At 47.5% G+C, this 20,293-nt stretch overlaps 6 protein-coding genes across 6 annotated transcripts; 4 read left to right on the plus strand and 2 right to left on the minus strand.

Moving 5' to 3' along the window:
• Nucleotides 1–743: 743 nt before the first annotated feature.
• Nucleotides 744–2,696, plus strand: F4807DRAFT_452822 (vera protein; the record flags this gene model as incomplete). Its single annotated transcript, XM_048000376.1, has 5 exons — nt 744–872; nt 942–1,471; nt 1,565–2,337; nt 2,397–2,511; nt 2,573–2,696. 5 exons carry the CDS (start codon nt 744–746, stop codon nt 2,694–2,696), a joined length of 1,671 nt encoding a protein of 556 aa, XP_047851958.1.
• A 1,264-nt stretch (nt 2,697–3,960) lies between these two features.
• On the plus strand, nt 3,961–6,766 carry F4807DRAFT_469281 (cytochrome P450; the record flags this gene model as incomplete). The annotated part of the gene is made up of 11 exons (XM_048002692.1): nt 3,961–4,138; nt 4,204–4,298; nt 4,367–4,495; nt 4,559–4,745; nt 4,808–4,891; nt 4,939–5,035; nt 5,104–5,233; nt 5,290–5,406; nt 5,469–5,634; nt 5,686–5,953; nt 6,016–6,766. The coding sequence occupies 11 exons, from the start codon at nt 3,961–3,963 to the stop codon at nt 6,209–6,211; spliced, it is 1,647 nt and encodes a 548-aa protein (XP_047851959.1). The 3' UTR covers nt 6,212–6,766.
• Nucleotides 6,767–7,266: 500 nt separating this feature from the next.
• F4807DRAFT_434623 (uncharacterized protein) lies at nt 7,267–8,705 on the plus strand. The gene is made up of 3 exons (XM_047998811.1): nt 7,267–7,515; nt 7,579–7,963; nt 8,026–8,705. Exons 1-3 carry the CDS (start codon nt 7,330–7,332, stop codon nt 8,604–8,606), a joined length of 1,152 nt encoding a protein of 383 aa, XP_047851960.1. The 5' UTR covers nt 7,267–7,329; the 3' UTR covers nt 8,607–8,705.
• A 212-nt stretch (nt 8,706–8,917) lies between these two features.
• F4807DRAFT_434627 (Gar1/Naf1 RNA binding region-domain-containing protein) lies at nt 8,918–10,371 on the plus strand. The gene is made up of 2 exons (XM_047998812.1): nt 8,918–9,106; nt 9,196–10,371. The coding sequence occupies exons 1-2, from the start codon at nt 9,041–9,043 to the stop codon at nt 9,781–9,783; spliced, it is 654 nt and encodes a 217-aa protein (XP_047851961.1). The 5' UTR covers nt 8,918–9,040; the 3' UTR covers nt 9,784–10,371.
• A 1,128-nt stretch (nt 10,372–11,499) lies between these two features.
• Nucleotides 11,500–14,237, minus strand: F4807DRAFT_452824 (uncharacterized protein; the record flags this gene model as incomplete). Its single annotated transcript, XM_048000377.1, has 4 exons — nt 11,500–12,661; nt 12,709–13,046; nt 13,098–13,585; nt 13,658–14,237. The coding sequence occupies 4 exons, from the start codon at nt 14,235–14,237 to the stop codon at nt 11,500–11,502; spliced, it is 2,568 nt and encodes an 855-aa protein (XP_047851962.1).
• A 2,506-nt stretch (nt 14,238–16,743) lies between these two features.
• Nucleotides 16,744–19,233, minus strand: F4807DRAFT_434632 (uncharacterized protein). Its single transcript, XM_047998813.1, has 3 exons — nt 18,833–19,233; nt 18,174–18,712; nt 16,744–18,124 (listed from the first exon to the last, which is right to left on the minus strand). Exons 1-3 carry the CDS (start codon nt 18,885–18,887, stop codon nt 17,180–17,182), a joined length of 1,539 nt encoding a protein of 512 aa, XP_047851963.1. The 5' UTR covers nt 18,888–19,233; the 3' UTR covers nt 16,744–17,179.
• Nucleotides 19,234–20,293: the final 1,060 nt, after the last annotated feature.

Raw genomic sequence — 20,293 nt, forward strand, 5'->3', positions numbered from 1 at the left:
CCACCTACAGATTATCAGTATCTTTGCACGGACCACATCACCACCTGAGGCCATTAAGCCTCAACCCGCCTTTTAGGTTATAGTTTACTTAGAACCTTAATATACCATTGGTGTACACTCTCTCCAATTGGCTCTCTATTAGATAAAAGGGACAAAAGGCAGGCACCAACAGGTCTAATAGGAATCGAACCTAAACTACCTTTTATCCCTCTATCCAGTATCTCTATTATAGACTAGGTACCTACATGTAGGTAACGTATAAGACTTGATACCTACTAGGTACCTAGGTAGTATCTAAGAAGCACACTAGTACTTAAAAGCTGAAAACCTGACTGCAGCCCCTCAAACCCCACTTAGAGGCTCTTCCGTGTTTCCACCCTATCAGCACTAGCCACCTCTTGGCGTGGTAGAAAAATGGATTCCGGTATCCGATGTGACACAATTTATTTGCGGCTCATCACACTCTCATAGTGTTATGTCTTTTGAGGCTGTCGTGTAACCCACATGTGCATATACTACGTAGGTACCATCCCGTGAAAAGACGTTTGCATTGGTACGAGGTACACGGACCGTGTATACCTAGTATGTAGATCTTGGCATCGGCTTTGTCAGCTTTGGGTGCCATGTCTCAAGCATATCATCCTCTGTTGGTCCAAGTACATAGATTAATCTGTCAAGGACATGAAAGAGACCTGATATCACTGTCACTAATGCATGTTATCATGATTTCACTATCTACCTTGATGCTTTCTGCAGCTGACTCCCCCTTTTCCAGCATCATCGTGACTATTCTAGCGATTTCAGGGGCTTGGATTTTACGAAATGCCTATATCAATCGGTCTAGAGTTAGGTCGTTGAGGGCCAAAGGAATTGTAAGTTCGTCTACCTTATACCTGAGGTAAATTACAGCCGGGATATTGCTGAGAAAATGATCTGCGAAGCCTATTGCGTCTCATTCACTCATATTCGGCCATTTGCGCATTCTTTTCGATTACGTACGAGCCCACCCTCCAGATGCGTCGATCTATATTCTTCATGACTGGCTGGCGGAGAACTATAGTCGTTATTTCTTCGAGCCCCTGAATGGAGTTCCGCCCGTGGTATACTTGGATCTGTGGCCAGTGGCGCCCGCATTCGCCCTAGTGTACGATGCAGTCGCCGCGACGCAATTCACGCGAGTCAATAATCTCCCCAAGTTCGTTGCGGCCGACGAATATATCCGGCCTTTGACGTCTAACTTGGACATCATCACAGCAAAGAGTCAGCTCTGGAAGTCATGGAGAACACGCTTAAACCCCGGGTTCAGCTCGCGCAACATCTTGGCCCTACTTCCTAACTTGATTGAAGAGGTGTCCGTCTTTGTCGACGTACTCCAAGGCTTGAGTGGAGGTGCCAACGAATGGGGTCCAGTATTTCCTCTTCTCGAGAGAACTATGAATTTGACATTCGACATCATATGCAGAGCGACTCTGTGAGTGCCTACCTAGGTAATTATTCATTCAGTGCATGAGTTTCGCACTGGATCGTCTTTACCATACTAACATAAGGTTTCTAGGGATACTAGGCTCCATGAACAGACCAATGAGTCTAGTAGCCCGCTCAAGATCGCATTATTTGATCAGATTCGACTAATGTCACAGGCTGGCATTCGCCGCTGGATGCCATCATATTGGGTTTCAGTGGCAAAAAATAATCAGGCCCTACGAAAACAGATACATCCCCACATTGTATCAAAGCTTCAACAAGATCCCAGTTCAAGCAAAGCCTTGACGATTATAGACTTAGCTATAAAACACGATAAAGATAAAGTAGATGGCCCCTTTGAAGTTCCGCCATCTGTCTCTGACGATGCAACTTTCATCGAAACACTCATCAGCAATGTAAAGGCTTTCCTTTTTGCTGGTCATGACACAACCGCCTCGACCATCTGTTTTATGATGAAATGTCTCCAAGATAATCCCACCTGCCTTGCGAATCTCCGTTCTGAGCACGACACGGTAGTGGGCCTCGACCCTCTCAGGGCAGCAAGTGTTCTCAAGGAAGACCCTCATCTCCTTAACGAACTACCATATACAATCGGAGTGATTAAGGAGACTCTAAGACTCTACCCTATCGCAGCCACAATACGCCAGGGTACTCCCGGATCGTATATCACCGCTTCTGGGTCTACGATCCGATACCCCTTAGAGGGATTCGCGCCGTGGGTCGCGATTTCGAGAATCCAGAGGGATCCTAGCTACTGGGTGCGTCCGAACGAGTTTCTTCCAGAGAGGTGGGCTGTAGGCGAAGACAACCCATTGTATCCATCTAAAGACGCCTGGATACCATTTTCTCTGGGTAAGTTGATTTCATATCGGACCGAAGCAACAAGAAAACTCACGTTTCTTTACTTGAAGCGCCTCGCAACTGCATAGGCATGCAACTAGCCATAGTGGAGCTCGAGCTCGTATGTGTCCTCACAGCTCGAAGGTTTGACATCCGTGAGGCTTGGGAAGAGTGGGACAAGAAACTGTAAGTAGTTTCATTCCCACCCGAATATTCAAGCAGGAGTTATTAACGATGTGTCAAATAGGGGTGTTAAGGCTACACCAACACATATGGTCAATGGTCACAGACTTTACGCTGCCGGAGTTGGTCCAGTGCGCCCAAAGGATGGAATGGCCGTCCAAGTAAGAGATAGGTATATTTCCACTTAGAGTAAGTAGCCATATTAGTGGACGCTGGGTACCTAGTAAGTACATAATACATCTGTGAATTCTATCTTTGTGAACCCCGTAAGTAGTTCGATTGCTACATCGGTAAGCATTCGTGTTAGTGCACCAGTGCCATTCAAGCAACGGGCGCCTCCAAGAGACGGTGATAATAATAGATCAGTAGGCTTATGTACTGCCGATCTTAATCTTCCCTAAGTCATTGAGAGGTCTTATAAAGGGCCAACATTGAAGCCCGCCGAGAAGCCATCTCCTATCATGCAGTAAGCGTCCAACCCCCACCCCCCCTTTTCCCATTCGCCCAGATATTCACGACGTGTGAAACATGATTGGAGAGAGTCACAATGTATCTTGATGATCAAGATCAAAGAAAACCCAAGTACATCTGGGCCCAAGAGGGGGGTGGGGTGTACCTTTTTGCGTCTTGACATTGGGTATATCCCCACACGTGTTGTAACCTCTGAGTATGGTTGCATTTTGCATATTCACCTTGTCTATGCGGAATCGAAACATCCATGGACCGAGCGGGGAATAGAATCCTTTGATCAATCAACCAATGAAGTTGGTGATGGTGGAAATAGCCAAGATATATCGGCCACCACGCCTTAGGCGGCGTCGTGTTAGGCTATCGCCTTTCCCGGTAGGGACATATCCGATGTACCTCGGGGCTAGGAGTTTGCTCCTGGTATAGAGTCCATGGACCAATCATGTCGGGAGTGGCTCTCGTGCACCAACTTCGTTATATATCATTTCTTTTTGATCCGCCCCGTGACACGTTGGATTGGTCTATTTGACAATGCATGTCTCGAACAAGTATCAGCTCCGTTTACTTGTAAGCCGGCATGCTAACCACAGCAGCTCTATGACAGACGCTTGATGACTCCTACTATTATCAATGTTACTCCCAATATGCTAATAATTGATGGTAAGGCTCCCGTGCTGTGAAGGTTGCGGGATGTAGTAACGTCTTAAGGCAGGCTGAGCAGCAATGTACGTGATGGTGGGCAGTTCGGCCGACCGTGGTTTTCGTGTTATTCATTTATTCCGCGGCGTAGTAGCTTGGGGGCATACAACTTTTCAAGTTCCAATTCCTAATATCAAGCAAGTTATCTCTATCTCGATATCTCACGTTTGTGGTTCAGTGCCTACCTCTTCCCAGAGCTACATTACCCTATTTTTCACACTGCTGTGCACTAATTTTGCCATAAATTGGTACTATATTCTGGTTCAACCAATCCTATCTTCCACCATGAGCAACAGTAGTAATATTCTGCAGCCGTCTCAGCCTGCCATCTTCGTGGAGGATAGCAGTGGGAATATAGATACATTCTCCCTGATAGGCTCGCTGCCCCTACTATTCGTCAAGACCATCCTAATTGGAATCCCCCTCTTGCTTCTCTACGCAACGGCACAACGAAAAACTGCATGTAGATTTCCCGTGTTGCTTCGATTCCCTGGCTAACTTTTACAATCCAGACACGGCTGGAGTTAGCCAGTCTCCCGCCGTTCCGATGGCTTATACAGCGTATCAACGCCTGGCAGTATCTGCTCTGGGGACCCAGTATAATCCAAAGGAAGTTTGACACTGTAAGTTCCGTTCAAGTGAATATCCAACCATAAAGTGTGTGTCCGTCGATGCTGACCTGTGCTAACAGGCCAAAGGGGAGCCCTTTGAGGTCTTAGCCCCTGATACGCGATATGTCTTTGTCTCATCAGAGAAGCATATCAATGAGCTTGATACGGCGCCAGATACGGTGCTTTCTCTTCAAGCCGCGTCAAAACAGGTAAGTACTTACATCAAACTCATGTAGTCTGGCCACTTTCATTATTAAGAGTTTGTCCTTCAGATGCTACAGCCTGTCTACACCATGCATGGCTTCAACTGGTTTGACCGGCGCGGCACGGAAGGCGTTGGGTTCATCCGTGCTCTCCGAACGCTGTTAACCAATAACCTCCCTCGTATCCTACCCGAGGTTGGTTACCTGGTACGGAGGCGGCTCTCCAAGTTACACTCGGAGAGTCCCATTCAAAATGGTGAGTGGTCACACCAATGACGTGGGTTAAGGCCAGCAATTAATGTGAAACCATCGCCCTAGGATCCAGAGTATCGGCTATTTACCCGATGATAGTAAACATAGTTGTGCTGGCCAACGCGGTTTCATTCTTCGGGAAGGACATAGGTAACGCCCAACTCACTAGGATACAGGGAAAATCTGACGTTTCATAGCAAAAAATGAGAGCTTTATGGTTTCTGCTCTTGCATATGTTGAAGAAACTTTGATTTGCGCCGAAATAGTGCGCCTGACGCCGAAGTTTCTTTCTCCGTAAGTATCTGCTACAACTACATAGAAGACAAAAGGTTCATAGGGCTTACATATACTCCTTTCCAAAGTCTCATCGGTGGAATCATCGCGCACAGACTTCACTCGCACCAGAAGATATTTGATACTTTGCTTCAAATTGCCGAAGAGCGGTGTCAGGAGAGGGACCTGAAAAATCTAGGACATCAAGTTCCCAAGCATGTACAGCATCCCAAAATTCTAACCCCCATGATAACCACGCTAATTTCGAGACATAGGATGATTGTATTCAATGGATCATGGAGACGTCGCCACGAAAGAACCCTTGGACGGCAAAGCGAGTAGTTCACGAAGTGATGGCTATTTGGTTTGGCTCAGTTCATGCTTTATCAACCGTAAGTCAAAGTCACTTTTCGTGAAACTTTGCCATAACCATGAGTTCCTGACTAGAATCCAGACAATAACATTCGCTATTCATGACTTATCCTTACACCCCGAGTATGTTGAGCCTCTCCGCAATGAGCTTTCGACCTCCTACGAGGCTTTTGAGCGTACTGGAGACGGTCTCCCGCTCCTCGATAGCTTTATCAAAGAGTCGGCCCGTTTGACCCCCGTTGAATCAAGTATGTTGATGTGCCCCCTACAGCTGATATCCATGTTTCTAACTGAATCAGTGAGCACACGCCGATCTGCTTTGAAGCCATTTATCATTTCCGATGGGACGAAGCTTGCTCCAGGTGATTGGGCTTGCACACCCGTTCGAGCCATTATGCAGAATGCCGACCTTTATCCTTCACCCCTCGATTTCCAGGGATTCCGCTTTGTAGATAAAGAAACTCTTGAGCAACTCAACATTGACGCGAAGGTCACTCAATCAAAGCCTTCGAGCCTGACTACTGTTGACAACACCTGGCATGTCTGGGGAACTGGGCGAATGGCTTGGTAAGTTCCCTCGACCTTGGCGAACTCCCTTCAAGTTGGCCAAGTTACTAACAACAGATCAGTCCCGGCAGGTTTTATGCCGCAGCAATCATGAAGGTCATCGTTTCGCAAATGCTACTTAATTATGATTGCGAGCTTGTTGAGAAAGAGAGTTCACGTTGGTTTACCTGGCGTTCCAGCATGCTCCCGAAGCCCAGTACCACTGTCGTTCTCACGCATAGAACCGAGGAGAAATCGATGGCTACTTTGGTTACCTAGCTATGTAATAATGCGAGATTTATGATAGGGCATCGTGGGAAAGGAGTGCTTCGTATTATTGATAAGGTTGGTAGCTCTTAGCTTGGGGTAGACGTAGTTCAAATCAGCTGGCAGATTTCTATCCTTTTCTTAGATATGTCAAAGTTGTCGACTGGGTATCTAGTGAATACTTGTCCCCAGAGGCTTTTCTACATATTAGGGTAGGAGGCGTCCTATAAGCGCTATATTTCACTTGAATGCTCTTCATGGTCCCCGACCTTGTAGTCCCCGAACTACCAACGTTCTCGCTAGGTACATCATCATGCAATGACAGGCTGCGTAGCAAATGTCATTCACCGCCAGCATTGTAATATATCAAACAGCCTTTGGACTTGCGTCATTAAGTTTTGCAAAGCTCCGATATTGCACCGTTTTCAAAGGAGGTTGGTGAAGGGTATGTACAAGAGGGGGAGAGAAGGAATGGCGATCCCCGTTCTGTTGGTAACACTGCATATGTAGTAGAAAGATGCTCCTACTTGATCATTCATACCTGTTAGGACCATATATGTCAGGGTTACCTGTCATAAGTGCCCAGAGACGCCCATCTTCCAGATAAGCCGTCACAGTTCGTATTATGCTCCTGACAAGGTTGTGTTGCTAGGACAGCTAATGGCTGATGGATATCTACCAAGTAGTTGACAGAAAGGGTAAATAGAAATTTTAGTACCTAGTAGCTTTATCGTAACAAGTATAAGTAGAGTTTCGATGTGTTACTCTAGCATCGAGAAATAGTTCTTCTTCTGTGGTTGTGAATAGAGGTACCTACCTAGGTACTAAGTCTGACTGCATGAAGGGGAGGCACGGTATATTATTATCTACTATGTAGCGTTTTCGTTGTCTGGGGTGAGCACAGCTGGGTATCATTGGGGGCAATACGACCGCGCACTGGTTGCATAGGCCAGAGCCTCGTTGTATGGATGGCTACGTCCATACGTATATATCTACCTATTAATATCTACCTTACTAGCCAAAACTTCTTCCGAATCTTGGGTGGTTTTATGTTCCTATTGACCAATATTATATCCGTAATACCCATTGACCGACGACAAACACACTTTACATGGCCATCTTTCCTAAAAATGTCGTCTACGGAGCCTTTAGATCGACTCCCTTTCGCCCTAAGTCCAAATGGCCCAGCAAGCGGAGAGATGATCTTAGGAGTGACGTGGGCGTTTACATCAATGACCATAATAGCGCTCATCTTTAGGCTACTGCTTCACGCGGGGAGGTTCGGTCTAGACGATTGGTTCATGGTTGCAGCTGAAGTTCGTATAACCCCGGAGTCCCAATGATTGATTATCGTTCTAAGAGTAAATATCCCATCTTAGGTATGCCAGGTTGTATTCCAGGGTTTGGTCACTATACAACTCTATTGGGGACTTGAATGGAAGCAGGACGGCGATCCAAATACTCATGCCGAGTACATACAATATATGAAATATGGTTGGATTGCGTCAACACCTGCTATCCTAGTGTCTGTCCTGGCGAGAATCTCAGCGACTCTCCTCTTGAATCGATTATTCGCATCCAAAAAATGGCTTAGGTGGTATTTATATGTCTTCACAACTGTTGAGACATGTGTTGGCACACTTGCTATCATATCTATCTGGCTTCAGACTACGCCCATCGAAGCAACCTGGAACGTTACCATGGTCGGGTACGCCAGACCGGGGCTTAAAACACTTGTGCCAGTAAGCGTAGTTCTAGGCCAAGGTAAATAGTGTCTCATTGTAACCCTCTCGTGTTAGACATGCAACTAATTATTATACTGACAGTTCTGTTCACCATCTCGGATTTGACACACGTCTTATTTCCAGTTATCATCGTCTGGAAACTCAACATGAGACCCCGCGAGAAATTATTGTTAATTATGATGCTAGCCCTATCGTTAACAACCATGATTGCCTCGATCTTGAAACTGGTCACGTCTTCGAGATCCATGGCCCAGTCCGGCAAGGCACTGTTGAGAAATCCAGATGTAAGCACGGTCTACATATGTGTCGAGCAATGCTTAGCCATCATCATGGGGTGCATCCCGAAATTACGCCACATCGCTAAACTAAGGCGGCATCCCATCTTTGCGTCATTCCCGAAAAAGGCTAGGAGTAGAAGTCAAACAATTGAAGAGGGTACATCACGGGAAAACTTAAGTTATCAAACATACCATGAGACTAATTCTCGAGGGCGGCAGGTGGCTTGGGATGGCTCTACAGGGAGCCGTGAAGTTGTAAATCCTAACCTGATAGTAGTATGCGCCAGGGAAGAGAATGATATAGGCTTGGAGATGATCAGTAATGATGGCATTCGAAGAGTAGATGAAGTTACTATAACCTACGACCGGAAAACTGAGCCTTAAGAACCGGTTTCGGTTCGTTTGAAGACACGATAGTTTCATTATATTAATATTAAATCGAGATATACCCTGAGTTTACCAAGGGATATTACCTACCCTGACTGTCCTGTAAATCAATATATGATAGGCTATTATCGACGATTACAGACATCCATATGCTTACATAACCTCAATCGCCTCGATAGATCGATACCCCCTTTATCAACTTATCGAAAATCTATCTTATCAAAACCATCTTATCGCCTCCGAAACAATTTTTCCGACCGAGAAAAAATGCGGGAAGCTCCAGCAAAATTAATTATTGCAAATTGCATCTGCAAAGCTTCGATTCGTCCGTTGCAAGTCGCAAAAACCGCGAAATCGACCATCACAGCCTCAACGAAGCAGCCAGCAACGCACCACAGAGGCCAATTGACCTCGCACCACACCGTAGAAAAATGTCGAGAGGAGCGCCGCGCGGAAGAGGCGGCTTCGGCGGAGGGAACCGCGGGTTCAGAGGCGGCGGTACGTGCAGCTCCAATTAACAATACGACCACCTAGAATATTTCAGGAACGAAAACACAGGAAGCTAACAAAACCCCCCCAAACAATAGGCCGCGGCGGCTTCGGCGGCACTCGAGACTTCGGCCCCCCCGACACGATCCTAGAAATGGGCTCGTTCCTGCACGCGTGCGAAGGCGAAATGGTCTGCGAGAGCGTGAACCCCAAGGTGCCGCACTTCAACGCGCAGATCTTCCTCGAGAACAAGACGGCCGTCGGCAAGGTCGACGAGGTCCTGGGTCCCATCAACCAGGTCTACTTCACTATCAAACCGTCCGAGGGTATCCAGGCCGCCTCTTTCAAGCCCGGCGACCGCTTTTATATCGGTGCGGAGAAGTTGCTTCCGCTGGAGAAGTTCTTGCCTAAGCCTAAGCCGCCCCCTGGGGCTCCGAAGGTGAAGAAGCCGAGTCGTGGTGGTGGGGGACGCGGAGGTGGACGCGGGGGTCCGATACGTGGGGGTGGAGGGCGTGGAGGTGGTGGGTTCAGCCGCGGTGGCCCGTCGAGAGGGGGACGGGGTTCGTTTGGTGGCGGATTTGGCGGGGGAAGGGGTAGTGGTCGCGGAGGTAGTGGTGGTTTTAGCAGAGGCGGTAATGGAGGAGGACGGGGACGAGGCGGGTTCAGCAGGGGAGGTCGATATTAAAGCTGGGCACAAGTTGATATACCCAACCGACGCCAACTCAAACCGCGCCATATCTTGCTTCCCCCCTTTTCCTACGACTCTCGGAAGGGATTTGAGAAGGGACTTTATCCTCGCGTGGTCGTTGCCCTATCCTATCCTGTCCCCTTAACTAGTTGATGTTCAATACGGCACCGGAACGGCGTTACGAGGATTTCTGAATTTATACATAAGTCTTTTTCTATGATGAGAATGAGATGGTTTTTTTGCGTCAGGTGAGAGTAAGGAATCAGAACATTGTTGCTCCGGCGTGATGTGGGATGAGTGATGGCTTCTAGATGTAAATATACTGTGACCATATCAGGACGTTCAAAGGCTTTAGGGATCCGCTCATATCTGTTCTTCGGGCTCTGAATTTGGATGTAAATCTTAGACTTGAATGATCCGCTGGTGGCAATACCCCCTTTTGCCCTTTGGTTATGAACTCGACATTTCAACGTTCGAATATGATAGGTCTTGGCCTGAAGAGATCCGAAAATTTTCTACTGCGGCTTAAAATTCGTCACTAAGAGACACGATATTTTTAGTAAATGAAAATCAAGTCTAGATCTGCTTCCAAGTATCTGGGTAAAGGTCTATCAATTATTAACATTAATAGGTCCACTGCGCTCCAAGCCACGTAGTTAAATTGTTGATCTCGCATATGACAAGAATATCTACCAGCCTTCATAGGTTAGAAACCTAGGTAATGAAGATAGTATGTAACTTACAAGATAAATTAGCTATTATGTATACTCTACCTACTCATGAGATTCCTTTAACACATCTCTAATACCCCGACTCCTTTCTCTCATTAAAAGTCACTATATACGTAAACGTAACCTCACAAGAAATTCGAAAAAACCAGATCAACTCAACTCAACTCGACGTAAAACCACACGCAAGAATTTCATATTCCATAATTTGTCTGTTTGTTCTGTCTATATCCACCCATCCATCCCTCCATTCACCCATCTATCCACCCAACCAACCCGGCCTCCCACCCAATGAGCCAACCCTTCCGCTTTACTCGCTTTCTAAAGAGTCTGCAAAGCATCACCGTGTAGCCCACCCTACCCATCCTAACCCACCCACCGGCCTAAGTTCTCCTCGCTACCTATCCAATCCACACCCATTCCTGCCCGAAGCCAAGCCATCCCAGTGGAAAAAAAGAGGACGAAAAAGGCGGCGTCATCGTATGAAATAAGACAAGACAAGACAAGACAAGAGCCGCCGCGAGGTATACCACAAACCAAACTCGGAACTCACGACGACGCGAAAATAAAAAGCCAACGCCGCGCAGAAAGAGACAAGTAGTAACTAAATAAAGGAGTAAGGGAAAAAAGGTATATCGAAAAAAAGGTATATCATCAGAAAGGTATACCGTACCACTAACAAACAAACAAACATCTATCGCTTATACGAAATCGAAACGGAACCGAATCGAAAACACAAAAGCCAACCCCCCTCTTGCCTTGCCGTAGGTGGCAAACCGCCTCCCCAGTATGTATAGAAAGTAACCGCTACTTTTTACTATTTCGTTTGACACGCTGTAACAGTCGTAGTAACAGCTGTCAGTTAACCCTTGACGCAAAAAAGAATATATGAAGAAGAAACGATTGTACACCCATTCTAGTTTTATCCCCACACCCAACTCCCCCAAACGCAACCGCCCATCCACACAAAGGCGACGAGGGTCATCTAGCAAGCCCCCGGCGTCCCTCCCGGCGTGCTCCTAGGGTACTCGCCGGGGACGTGCGGGTTGCTATTCGTGCGGTCGCCGTAGGGTCTCGGCTGTACTTGCCCCTGTACGTACTGGCCGTTAGCCGCCGCGAATGGCGCGGACCCCGTCGCAGAGCCGGGTAAGGGCTTCGCAAAAGAGTTCCCGGCCCCGATGACCAGCGGTTGTTCCCTTTGGCTCGCCGCTACGGGCGCGTATTTCTGCTGCTGCTGGGCATCTGCCATCATCTCGTACGCGCCGCCCGCGTTGCCCGAGTCCTGACTAGTGGTCGTCTCTAACGTCTGCGACGTGCTTGCGGAGCCCGGCCCTGGCACCACTACGACCGAGCCACCTCGTTGGGCTTGCGGCTGTTGGATGATAGGTTCTCCGTTGTACGGGTTTACGCCATCTGCTCGCGCTTCGTGGTCAATAACTGCTGCACGACTGTGTGCCTGATCCATTCTCACGCTCGGTGTGTTCCCGTAAGATTGCCCAACCAGAAGCATTCCCTCATTGCCGGGATAGTGCTCGCCGAGGCCGCTGCCTGGCAAAGCACTGGCGCCGGCGACCGCGTCGCGGTCTGCGTTGCCCGCGCTGGCACCCGTCATCATGTATTCGTTGCCGAGGTACGCTGAGCCGGCACTACTAGGCGAGCGCGGTACTTGCATGCCTCTCTGCGCGTTAATCTGGATGTCAGAAGGGAACCTACCCCCTGGCTCGGGTCGATTTTGGAGGGACTCTTGGCGAGAGCCCGGGCTAGCGACGGCGGGATCGGCCGTGAAAGGCTCGTCATCCTCCTCATCTACCATGCCATCCGAGCTCGTAGTTCGCTGTGAAGTTCTAGAATATGTGCGAGCATGACCTCGGACAAAATTGCTAAGCTCCTCGGGAGACTTCTCGGTGAGCATCCTGATGTCTTCGTACCATGCCATCATGGTGTCGTGGCTTTCGGCACGGAAGACCCATGTATGACCGCGGTGCATGGATCCTGTTTGTCTTCCTTTCAGGATAAACTTATTGGAAGAACCTCCTTCGGTGGAGTGAGACCCGAGTTTCTGTTCGGGTAGATACAACGACATGACAGGTGCTTGGGTTTTATCTGCAGATTTGAATTCATGCAAGTGAGTCGGTGACAACACGTACCTATCATCGAATTAGCTAGCTCGTAAACTAAAATAAAGACTTCTTACCATCCGGCTGTATAGCTCTTCAAATATTTGCTCTTGCGCTCAAGTAGACCTGCACGTATTTCTTGGCAAGCAAAGTGATCTCGTCCCGGATAGTGAATGTGTTCAGCAGATCTTATTGGAACATCAGGGTCAACAAATTGCGAGTCTCTTTGAATGAAGCTGACCCATTCGTGGTCCTTGGGCATCGCAATAGGGCCCGCGCGGAGTTCGTCGATGGCGTTGTAAGCAGCGTCTGATTCACGCTTGAGAATACCAACGTACGCGTTGTAAGACTTTTGAATCTCACCCACAACGATAGACTCTAGCTCTCTGCCGGACGATTCGAGGTTCAAATATGCCTATTCTCTTATAAGTTTATGTCCTCGTCAAAACTTTAGGAAATGTTTTACCTTGTGCAAGTAGTTCTCTTCGTCGAGTTGCCTCTCAAGTTGACGATCCACCGCTAATCGCAAAAGGTAGGGATCCTGTTTTCCTGTTGTCATAGATGAGTCCAACTCATTTTGGCCCAGGATTTCTTGCAGCGCGTTGACGGCTTTCCGAGTCCCGTCCATCTCCTTTTCCACCGAATTCTTAAAATCGCTAGATAAGCCCCGGATCTCCTTTATCTTTTGGTTGAGATCGCTTCTCAGACCGGTCAGCGCTAGGATGACGTCTTCCTCAATCTCCCGAGCTTTGTTAGCCTCTATAATCGCATTCTTGTGATAATCCCTCAGGATTTGAAGTGCATCATCTATCCCACCGGACGCAAGAAAGCCTGGCGGCGTGGACGTGTTGTTGAGGACATTGGCGAGCTTGAGAAGCGACTTGGACCGATGCTCATAATGCGATTGTATTTCCCGAAAATATGCAATGAGATCTTTGAGGGTTTTCCTCCATGCTATACGTCGACGTTAACGATGATAAACAATGCGATGCGGGATCGGTCGACATGGGGAACGTCACGACTTACCTTGAAACCTATTAGATAGTAATTCTGTCGGGCTGCCCGAAGTCGGCACGGGACAGTAGAATGCACTGTGAATCTCGTCCGAGTCATGAGAGCTCTGAAGGACGAGGCTCCTAACGCTACCAGCCTTCATGCTACGGCGACTGCTGCTACGCTTGAGACTGCCACTCCTACGCAGCGAGCTCTTTTTCTTCAAGGTATTTCCTCTCGACAGGGACATGTTGTGGATGCTCGCATTGTCGCCGGTGATGACGTCTTGTCGCGAGGACACGGAGTTGGCGCGCTGCATGGTCGAGTGCGGATAATGATTCTGCTGAGATGCTGGACCGTCTACGACTGAGCTGCCTCTCGCGCTCGCATCCCACTCCTCGGTGAACTTGGTCTGACGGTTGTCGTTCTGAGGCGGTGCAGTGTAAGAATTGGCTAGAGTGTTAGACAGAGTTTCGTCATTGACGGGCTTCCTTTGTGGCTGGTGGTACGCAAAGTAACTGCCGGAGTTAGGCCTCGAGTAGTTCCCCCCTACAGCGCCGTTACTTGGATATCCTCCCGGTTCCAAGGCAGCGGCGGCAGCGGGCTGGTTCATATTAGAATTGAGGATGGAAGGTGCGGATGGTATTGGAGACTTGACAGATGTGAACCTGTTGACGCAACCCTAGACTCAAGCGGCAGGTTAGAATCATCTAAGCATCTCATAGCGTCTCATAGCAACTTATAAAGTTTGAAGCTAGGAAGAATCGAGAGAAAGGACGATGAGCCGGCAAGTCCGTAGCCTTGACGACTTCAGTCCTGCGGGTTCTCTAGCGCACCTTAGATCTTTTTTAGAAAGCTCGCCTAGGCAAGTAGGTAGCACGGCAGGAGGAATTATATTGGCTTCGTAGGTAATAAGTGCATAGAGTTTAAGGGTAGTCGGTAGGTGCAGAAGGCGTAACGAATAGGCTTCTCTAACTCTGCAGAGGTGTGGGTGTACACTTTCGACGCTTTGGATAGGTATATGTATGATCCTACGTAATAAGCAACCGGTTAGCCTGAATGATCAAGCATATGGCTACGATGTGAATTGTATGTATGTAGGTATTGAAGGGTTATCGAGAAGATACGAGCAGCTGACTGAGTAATCGAAGTGATTCAACCCCAATTGAGGAGCTCAGATAAAGCCATCCCAAATGAATTCTACGTACACGATTCGAGAGTGTTCGTTGTCATTCGACGTTCGACGTTCGAAGTTGGGCAATAACTCGATCGGGCTCTAATATTGTTAAGTAGAGTGTTGGTATAGGAAGCTAAGAAGCTAACTACCTGAGTAAGTTGCGACTCGGATGCAATTCTTCAGGAGAGGGTCGGAATCGTGGTTGGTGATAAACAAAAAGGGGGGTAATTCACTGAGACGGAAGAGAGGAAAAAAAGGATGCTTAGCGTTGGAGGGATGTGCAGTGACGATGATGGCGTTGTCGTCACCTTTGCGCCTTCCCCAGCTTGCTGTGCCCATTTCTGTCCACACCAATCACCCGAATAAGATTAGCTTATTTAATGTATCCATGTACCTGAGGAACTGGTGGTCGCTGCCAATGGGGCTTCCCGGTTGGCATATCGTACCATCCGCTTTCGGTAATCTAACTCAATGGCGGGGTTGGCTCTTCTTCTCCTTGTGGCTTTGTTACACTAGAGGCATACTATGACGTAGCATATCCGCTGCTTGACTTGTGCGGGATTCTCCGTCAATGTTTGTCTTTACAGCCATCAAGTCAAACCTCATATTGGAAGATTGTGTGAAGTCAAATTCAAGATACCTACGTAGCTGGAGGTCTAGATAGTATGCATGTAACGTTCCGATATGAGTCATCCTGTACCTAGATTTATAAATTACCCACCTATCATAACTGTTCAGCTGTTCAGCTATTCAAGCATATAATAGGCATATCAATTATAAATCTGTTGGGTTCTATTGACATCAATATCATATGTATCTATCTGTATAAGCCACGGCCCCATTTCACATGCGAGCCCGAGACTTCTTCACTCATATGTTTAGTCTCGTACTAAATCAAACTATCACGAATTTTGACCCCTGTCCCTGGCAAGAAACCGAAGATCAATAATCTCAACAGCGTCGTTACGGCGCTAACGGCCGAATTATGTCATCATCAGTTCGTAGCTATTCCCGGCAACGCTTTAGCCCGCTGCACCACGATGCGATGTTTAGGATGTCGTACCTACATAGTACGTACATGACCGAGACTTGAAGAAGACAAGTTCTAGATCAGCATCCATGCAGCTTACAACCATTACTATAACCATTCGTCATATGTAACTGAGGGAGCCTATCAGCAATGTCTCTAGAACCTGAACTGTTTACCATATCTCATTTTTCCTATACTCTACTCCGAACTGCAAGTTATCTTAAGAATCGAATATCTTCATAAGTCTTATTACGTGAGTCTTGCTATTTCAATAGTATTGTATTTCAATAGTGTGGCTCAGGTCCGAGCGCGGGGTCTCTGATTGGCCGAAACCCTTATCGATAGACCCTAGGGATTAGCGCGGCTACTTTGACTGCCATACAAAATCTTTACAAATCAAAGTACTGCCCGTGCGCAGCCTCGGATTCATGGAGCTCTGAGCTTCACACTTGAATAACTTCGTCGAAAGGAGGCTTGAGAAGCTGCACTTCTGTATCAAGATATTCTAGAGACATACCAATTGAATGATCCAGGTTGCACCTTATTTAGACCTGTTTTGGCTGAGCTATACGGGTTAGAATAGTTGGACTGCAAGTAGCTTGCACTCTCTGGGGTGTCACCTGACCCTGGGCCCCTACAGCAACATCAGCCTGACTACTTCAAGTCAGTATACCTTGCAAAAAAAAAGAGTGCAACTACTTAAAACAAATATTTCTAGAATCACTGAATTAAGCGCTACAAACTGATTATATTTATACTGTCTGAGAGTATGTTGAAGTAAAGTTATTCGAGTGCGAACAGGCGGCATAGGTTGTATCCCGGTTTCCGGTGGTAGCGGCTTATCGATAAGCGTTACAGCCAATCAGAGACCGCGCCCCCGGACCTGAGCCACACTATTGAAATGCAATACTATTGAAATAACAAGACTCTATTACGTATATTAATATCTTCGTAATCCTAACAATAGCCTTGATAATACAACGACACAAAACACTACACACTTCTTAAGTTACTCACTAATTCTCTCGCCCTACTCGCTCACACGCGCGCTTCCGAAAAGGAAACCCGCACACCACCCCCTCTCCCAACGATTAACCCCCGTAAACGCCTTGCTTATGCAAATGCTAGTGTCGCATCCTGATTGTGATCCGTGGATATTATCAGCATCAGCATCAGCTGTTCCGTCCGGTACGCCGTTTCCTGTTTCCCGTATCAAGTTACCAAGGTTCATCATGCCATTCTGCTGGTCGCGGCAGAAAAGAGTCCAATCTCAACACTGCCGCTATTCCTAATTAGTCGAATTACGTTCCTCGCTCTTCTCTCCCGACGGAGAAGGGCTGCCAAATATTTAAACCAGCTCCGATATCGATTTTACCGTTTCGGTCGAATGCTTCATCCTGCCCTTGCGTCTCGGCGGCGGCGCCTTCGGTGGTAACTTCTTAGTACCTCTATTACCGTTCCCGTTTTCCACAGAGGTATACGGTATTCCGTGCCGGTGCTTCGGTACCTCGGGTAGCGGTTTCTTTGGTCTGCTTGGCTTCGAGGCATCTTTGGAATGCCCGCTAGAGTTGGAACGCGATATATCACTTTTAGCATCAGCTTTTGGCACAGCCCCGTTCTCGGCTTTGGCGTCAGCCTTCCGACTCGGCGTCTGGACGCCTGGCTTCTCCATCACTGCCGCCACGTGCACAACACTAACGTTACTAGCGGATTCGTTATGCGAGAGGCTGATACCGAGCAACTTGCGCGCGACATCGCTAGCCCCCAAGCTATCGCAATCTTCACAGAGCCACTTGACTTTAGCCACGCGATCGACAAGCCTCATCGTAGTCTCATCCACTGGCGCAAAATGGGCATTGCCCGCATTGGTTAGTATCCTCAGCAGCTTCTGCACCTCGTCCTTTTTGTAGTGAGGGGGTTGGTTAAGCTGGGTGTGCGCAAGTAAAGGATATAAGACGCGAAGGTAGGTATGCCGCAAAGCCATCAACTCATTCGGCAAGTCGAGAAGGTTCCGGATGATGACATCGAGCAGCACTCGCAGGTCATTGGTGTAGAAATATTCATACGTAGCTTTTGTGGTGAAAAGCAAGTACAAGAGTTTCAAGATGAGAAGCTGCAAAGACGTCTCGGTCTCACGATTGAGAAGCAGTATAATATTCTCGCCGAACGTCCTATAAATCGGACCGTATATGCTGAGGCACTTGACGACCCTGTTTGTCAATGGCGCAGTTGGTGAGGTAGGTTCGCTCACGGCCGTCGTCGATGCAACCATGTACTGCTCATTAAGGACGAGCTGTGGATAGATAAGTGGAAGTACGATGGGTGGGTGCGTCACAACTTACAAGAACACGGATGATTGGATAGTGGTATGGATCGTGGACATCGTCGGATAAACCCTCAATAAGCTGAAATAGATATGTCACGAACCCATCGTCGACGTGCAGGAGGTCCTCAATGCGGAGCTGCTCAATACGCGACATTTCGTACATCAACTCCAGTAGCAATCGGTGCAGACCCGGGTCATCATCTTTTCGGCCATTGATCAACTCCACCAACCGGTGGAAACATCCCTCCTCAATCATTCGTTTGAACGTGGCTTCATCTCCACGGCCGTCGAGCAATAGGAAGCTTGCGATGACGTACAGAGGTCCAGGCTCATCTTCCTGCAACAAACTGTAGATAATCTGCTTGCGCACGTATTCGGGGTCGGTGCGGAAGAGGTTTCCATCTAGGAGACTTTGCGAACATGACGCTACATCATCTTCCGATTGAGAGAATTCGTCTCTGCATCGCGACGCGAGGTAGAGCCACGATCGCAAGGCGTCATCGATGGTCTCGTGGGCTTCTGCGGGGCATTGAGTAGCGACGACTTTATTCAATTCTAAGACAATCCAACATCAGATCAGCGTATTGCTATTGCATTATCTTGTTGCATTGTGTACACAACCGTATCGAATAGAGGAAAAGAATAAAACGAAATGGAAGCGGAGATGAAACGTACCATCCCATAATTGCTCCTCGCTCTCTATCGAGGAAACGGTGTCTGAGTCGGCCATGTTTGATTAGAGCCCAAACAAGCTATCCGACATCTCATCACGAAGCCCAGAGGTGAGTGGGAAAGGGAATACTGGTCGAATAAAACAAAAGACGATATGCGGTCGGACTTGTACGGAGCGAAATCATAACCTTGGGACACCCGGGACCCAACCTCGCAGTCGCGCGCGTTTGTGGGTTTATGGGTTTACGGGTTTATGGGCTCGTGAGCTGAGCTTCGTTGCTGTGGAAGGATGTCGATCAGACGTGCTGCAACGATAAGCGTGTATGGTGTATGCGTTGGTGTGGATTGGTATGGGTTGGTATGGGTTTTGCGTTTGGCGTTTGGAGTAAAGGGGAAGAAATAGCAGTAACTTTAGAAAAACAGGTAAAACTTTCTCTAAAAAACAGGTAAATCCATTTGAAGACTAGCGCAACACCACTTTAAACCAATCAGCTTACAAGCTGGAGACGGCGCGCGCAGTTTTTTTGCAACAACAAAGAGTTCTTACTTAAAAAATGAAGTATATACCATTAGATAGAGATTAATGAGAGGAATCGATTGATCTTGGTTGCACTTGTATCAGACGTATAATGACTGAGATATCGTGAAGAGTTCATATGGCTGAGTAAGCATGTGCGTTGGAGTTGAGGGGTATCACGTGCTACTACCAGGTACTGCTGGCTCACTTTAAACACTAATAACACATGGCAAAGCTAATGCAATAGGATAAAAATTACACCGTTAGATTTGTTGAATTGAGAGCTTCAAAATTGTATATGTTTTAATTATAGAAGCTCCTTTGAATAAAACCTATTTAGATTTTATTGAAGTGTTAGTGACTTAGGCGCGGGGCTGTTTTTCGGCTTATGTAATGTTGTTTTTGACTTACATAATGTTGCTTAAGTAATTCAAATTTACGTTTTCCAGCCAATGAATAATGATCTAAAGGTGGGCGTTTTGTGGAGCTAAGGGCAACCAATAAGATTAGTGTCATAGCTTTGAACTAGTCTAAAAATGGATTTACCTGTTTTTTACAGAAAGTTTTACCTGTTTTTCTAAAGTTACTGAAGAAATAGAAGACAATTACCTGCTACGTACCTCCCTAATGTTAAAGGCATTGAATGCAGGGTTATCCCTAAGCTAGATGGATCTTGCGCTACCTACCCTGCCCAGCCTGCGCTACCTAGGTACGGTAGGATACCTTAGGTCTTTTCCCTTTTCGCCATGGCTTTGCCCGAGAGTTCCCCGCACCGAGCACAGGTCATTGTTTGGCTTCTGGCTTTCCAGGTTCGGGGGGTTTGGCTCTATGAACGCATAGTACTTCGTACCCGTTATACGGTTATGCATACGCCCCGTTTATCGTACCTAGGTACCTAAAAAGCCGGTAATCCATTCAACGTGCGGCGTACCTACAGCCGGGGCGGG

The sequence above is a fragment of the Annulohypoxylon truncatum genome (assembly GCF_022578515.1).
Source record: "Annulohypoxylon truncatum strain CBS 140777 unplaced genomic scaffold F4807scaffold_27, whole genome shotgun sequence".
In the NCBI taxonomy this organism is placed as follows: Eukaryota; Fungi; Ascomycota; class Sordariomycetes; order Xylariales; family Hypoxylaceae; genus Annulohypoxylon; species Annulohypoxylon truncatum.

Excerpts from the sequence above, each read along its gene's own strand:
- F4807DRAFT_434632 (XM_047998813.1), bottom strand. The coding sequence starts at position 18,887 with ATGGCCGACTCAGACACCGTTTCCTCGATAGAGAGCGAGGAGCAATTA. Across the intron at positions 18,713-18,832 it reads CGAGGAGCAATTATGGGATG|AATTGAATAAAGTCGTCGCT; the intron begins GTACGTTTCATC and ends GGATTGTCTTAG. Across the intron at positions 18,125-18,173 it reads ATCCAATCATCCGTGTTCTT|CTCGTCCTTAATGAGCAGTA; the intron begins GTAAGTTGTGAC and ends ATCTATCCACAG.
- F4807DRAFT_434623 (XM_047998811.1), top strand. The coding sequence starts at position 7,330 with ATGTCGTCTACGGAGCCTTTAGATCGACTCCCTTTCGCCCTAAGTCCA. Across the intron at positions 7,516-7,578 it reads GGTTCATGGTTGCAGCTGAA|GTATGCCAGGTTGTATTCCA; the intron begins GTTCGTATAACC and ends ATCCCATCTTAG. Across the intron at positions 7,964-8,025 it reads AAGCGTAGTTCTAGGCCAAG|TTCTGTTCACCATCTCGGAT; the intron begins GTAAATAGTGTC and ends TTATACTGACAG.
- F4807DRAFT_434627 (XM_047998812.1), top strand. The coding sequence starts at position 9,041 with ATGTCGAGAGGAGCGCCGCGCGGAAGAGGCGGCTTCGGCGGAGGGAAC. Across the intron at positions 9,107-9,195 it reads ACCGCGGGTTCAGAGGCGGC|GGCCGCGGCGGCTTCGGCGG; the intron begins GGTACGTGCAGC and ends CCCCAAACAATA.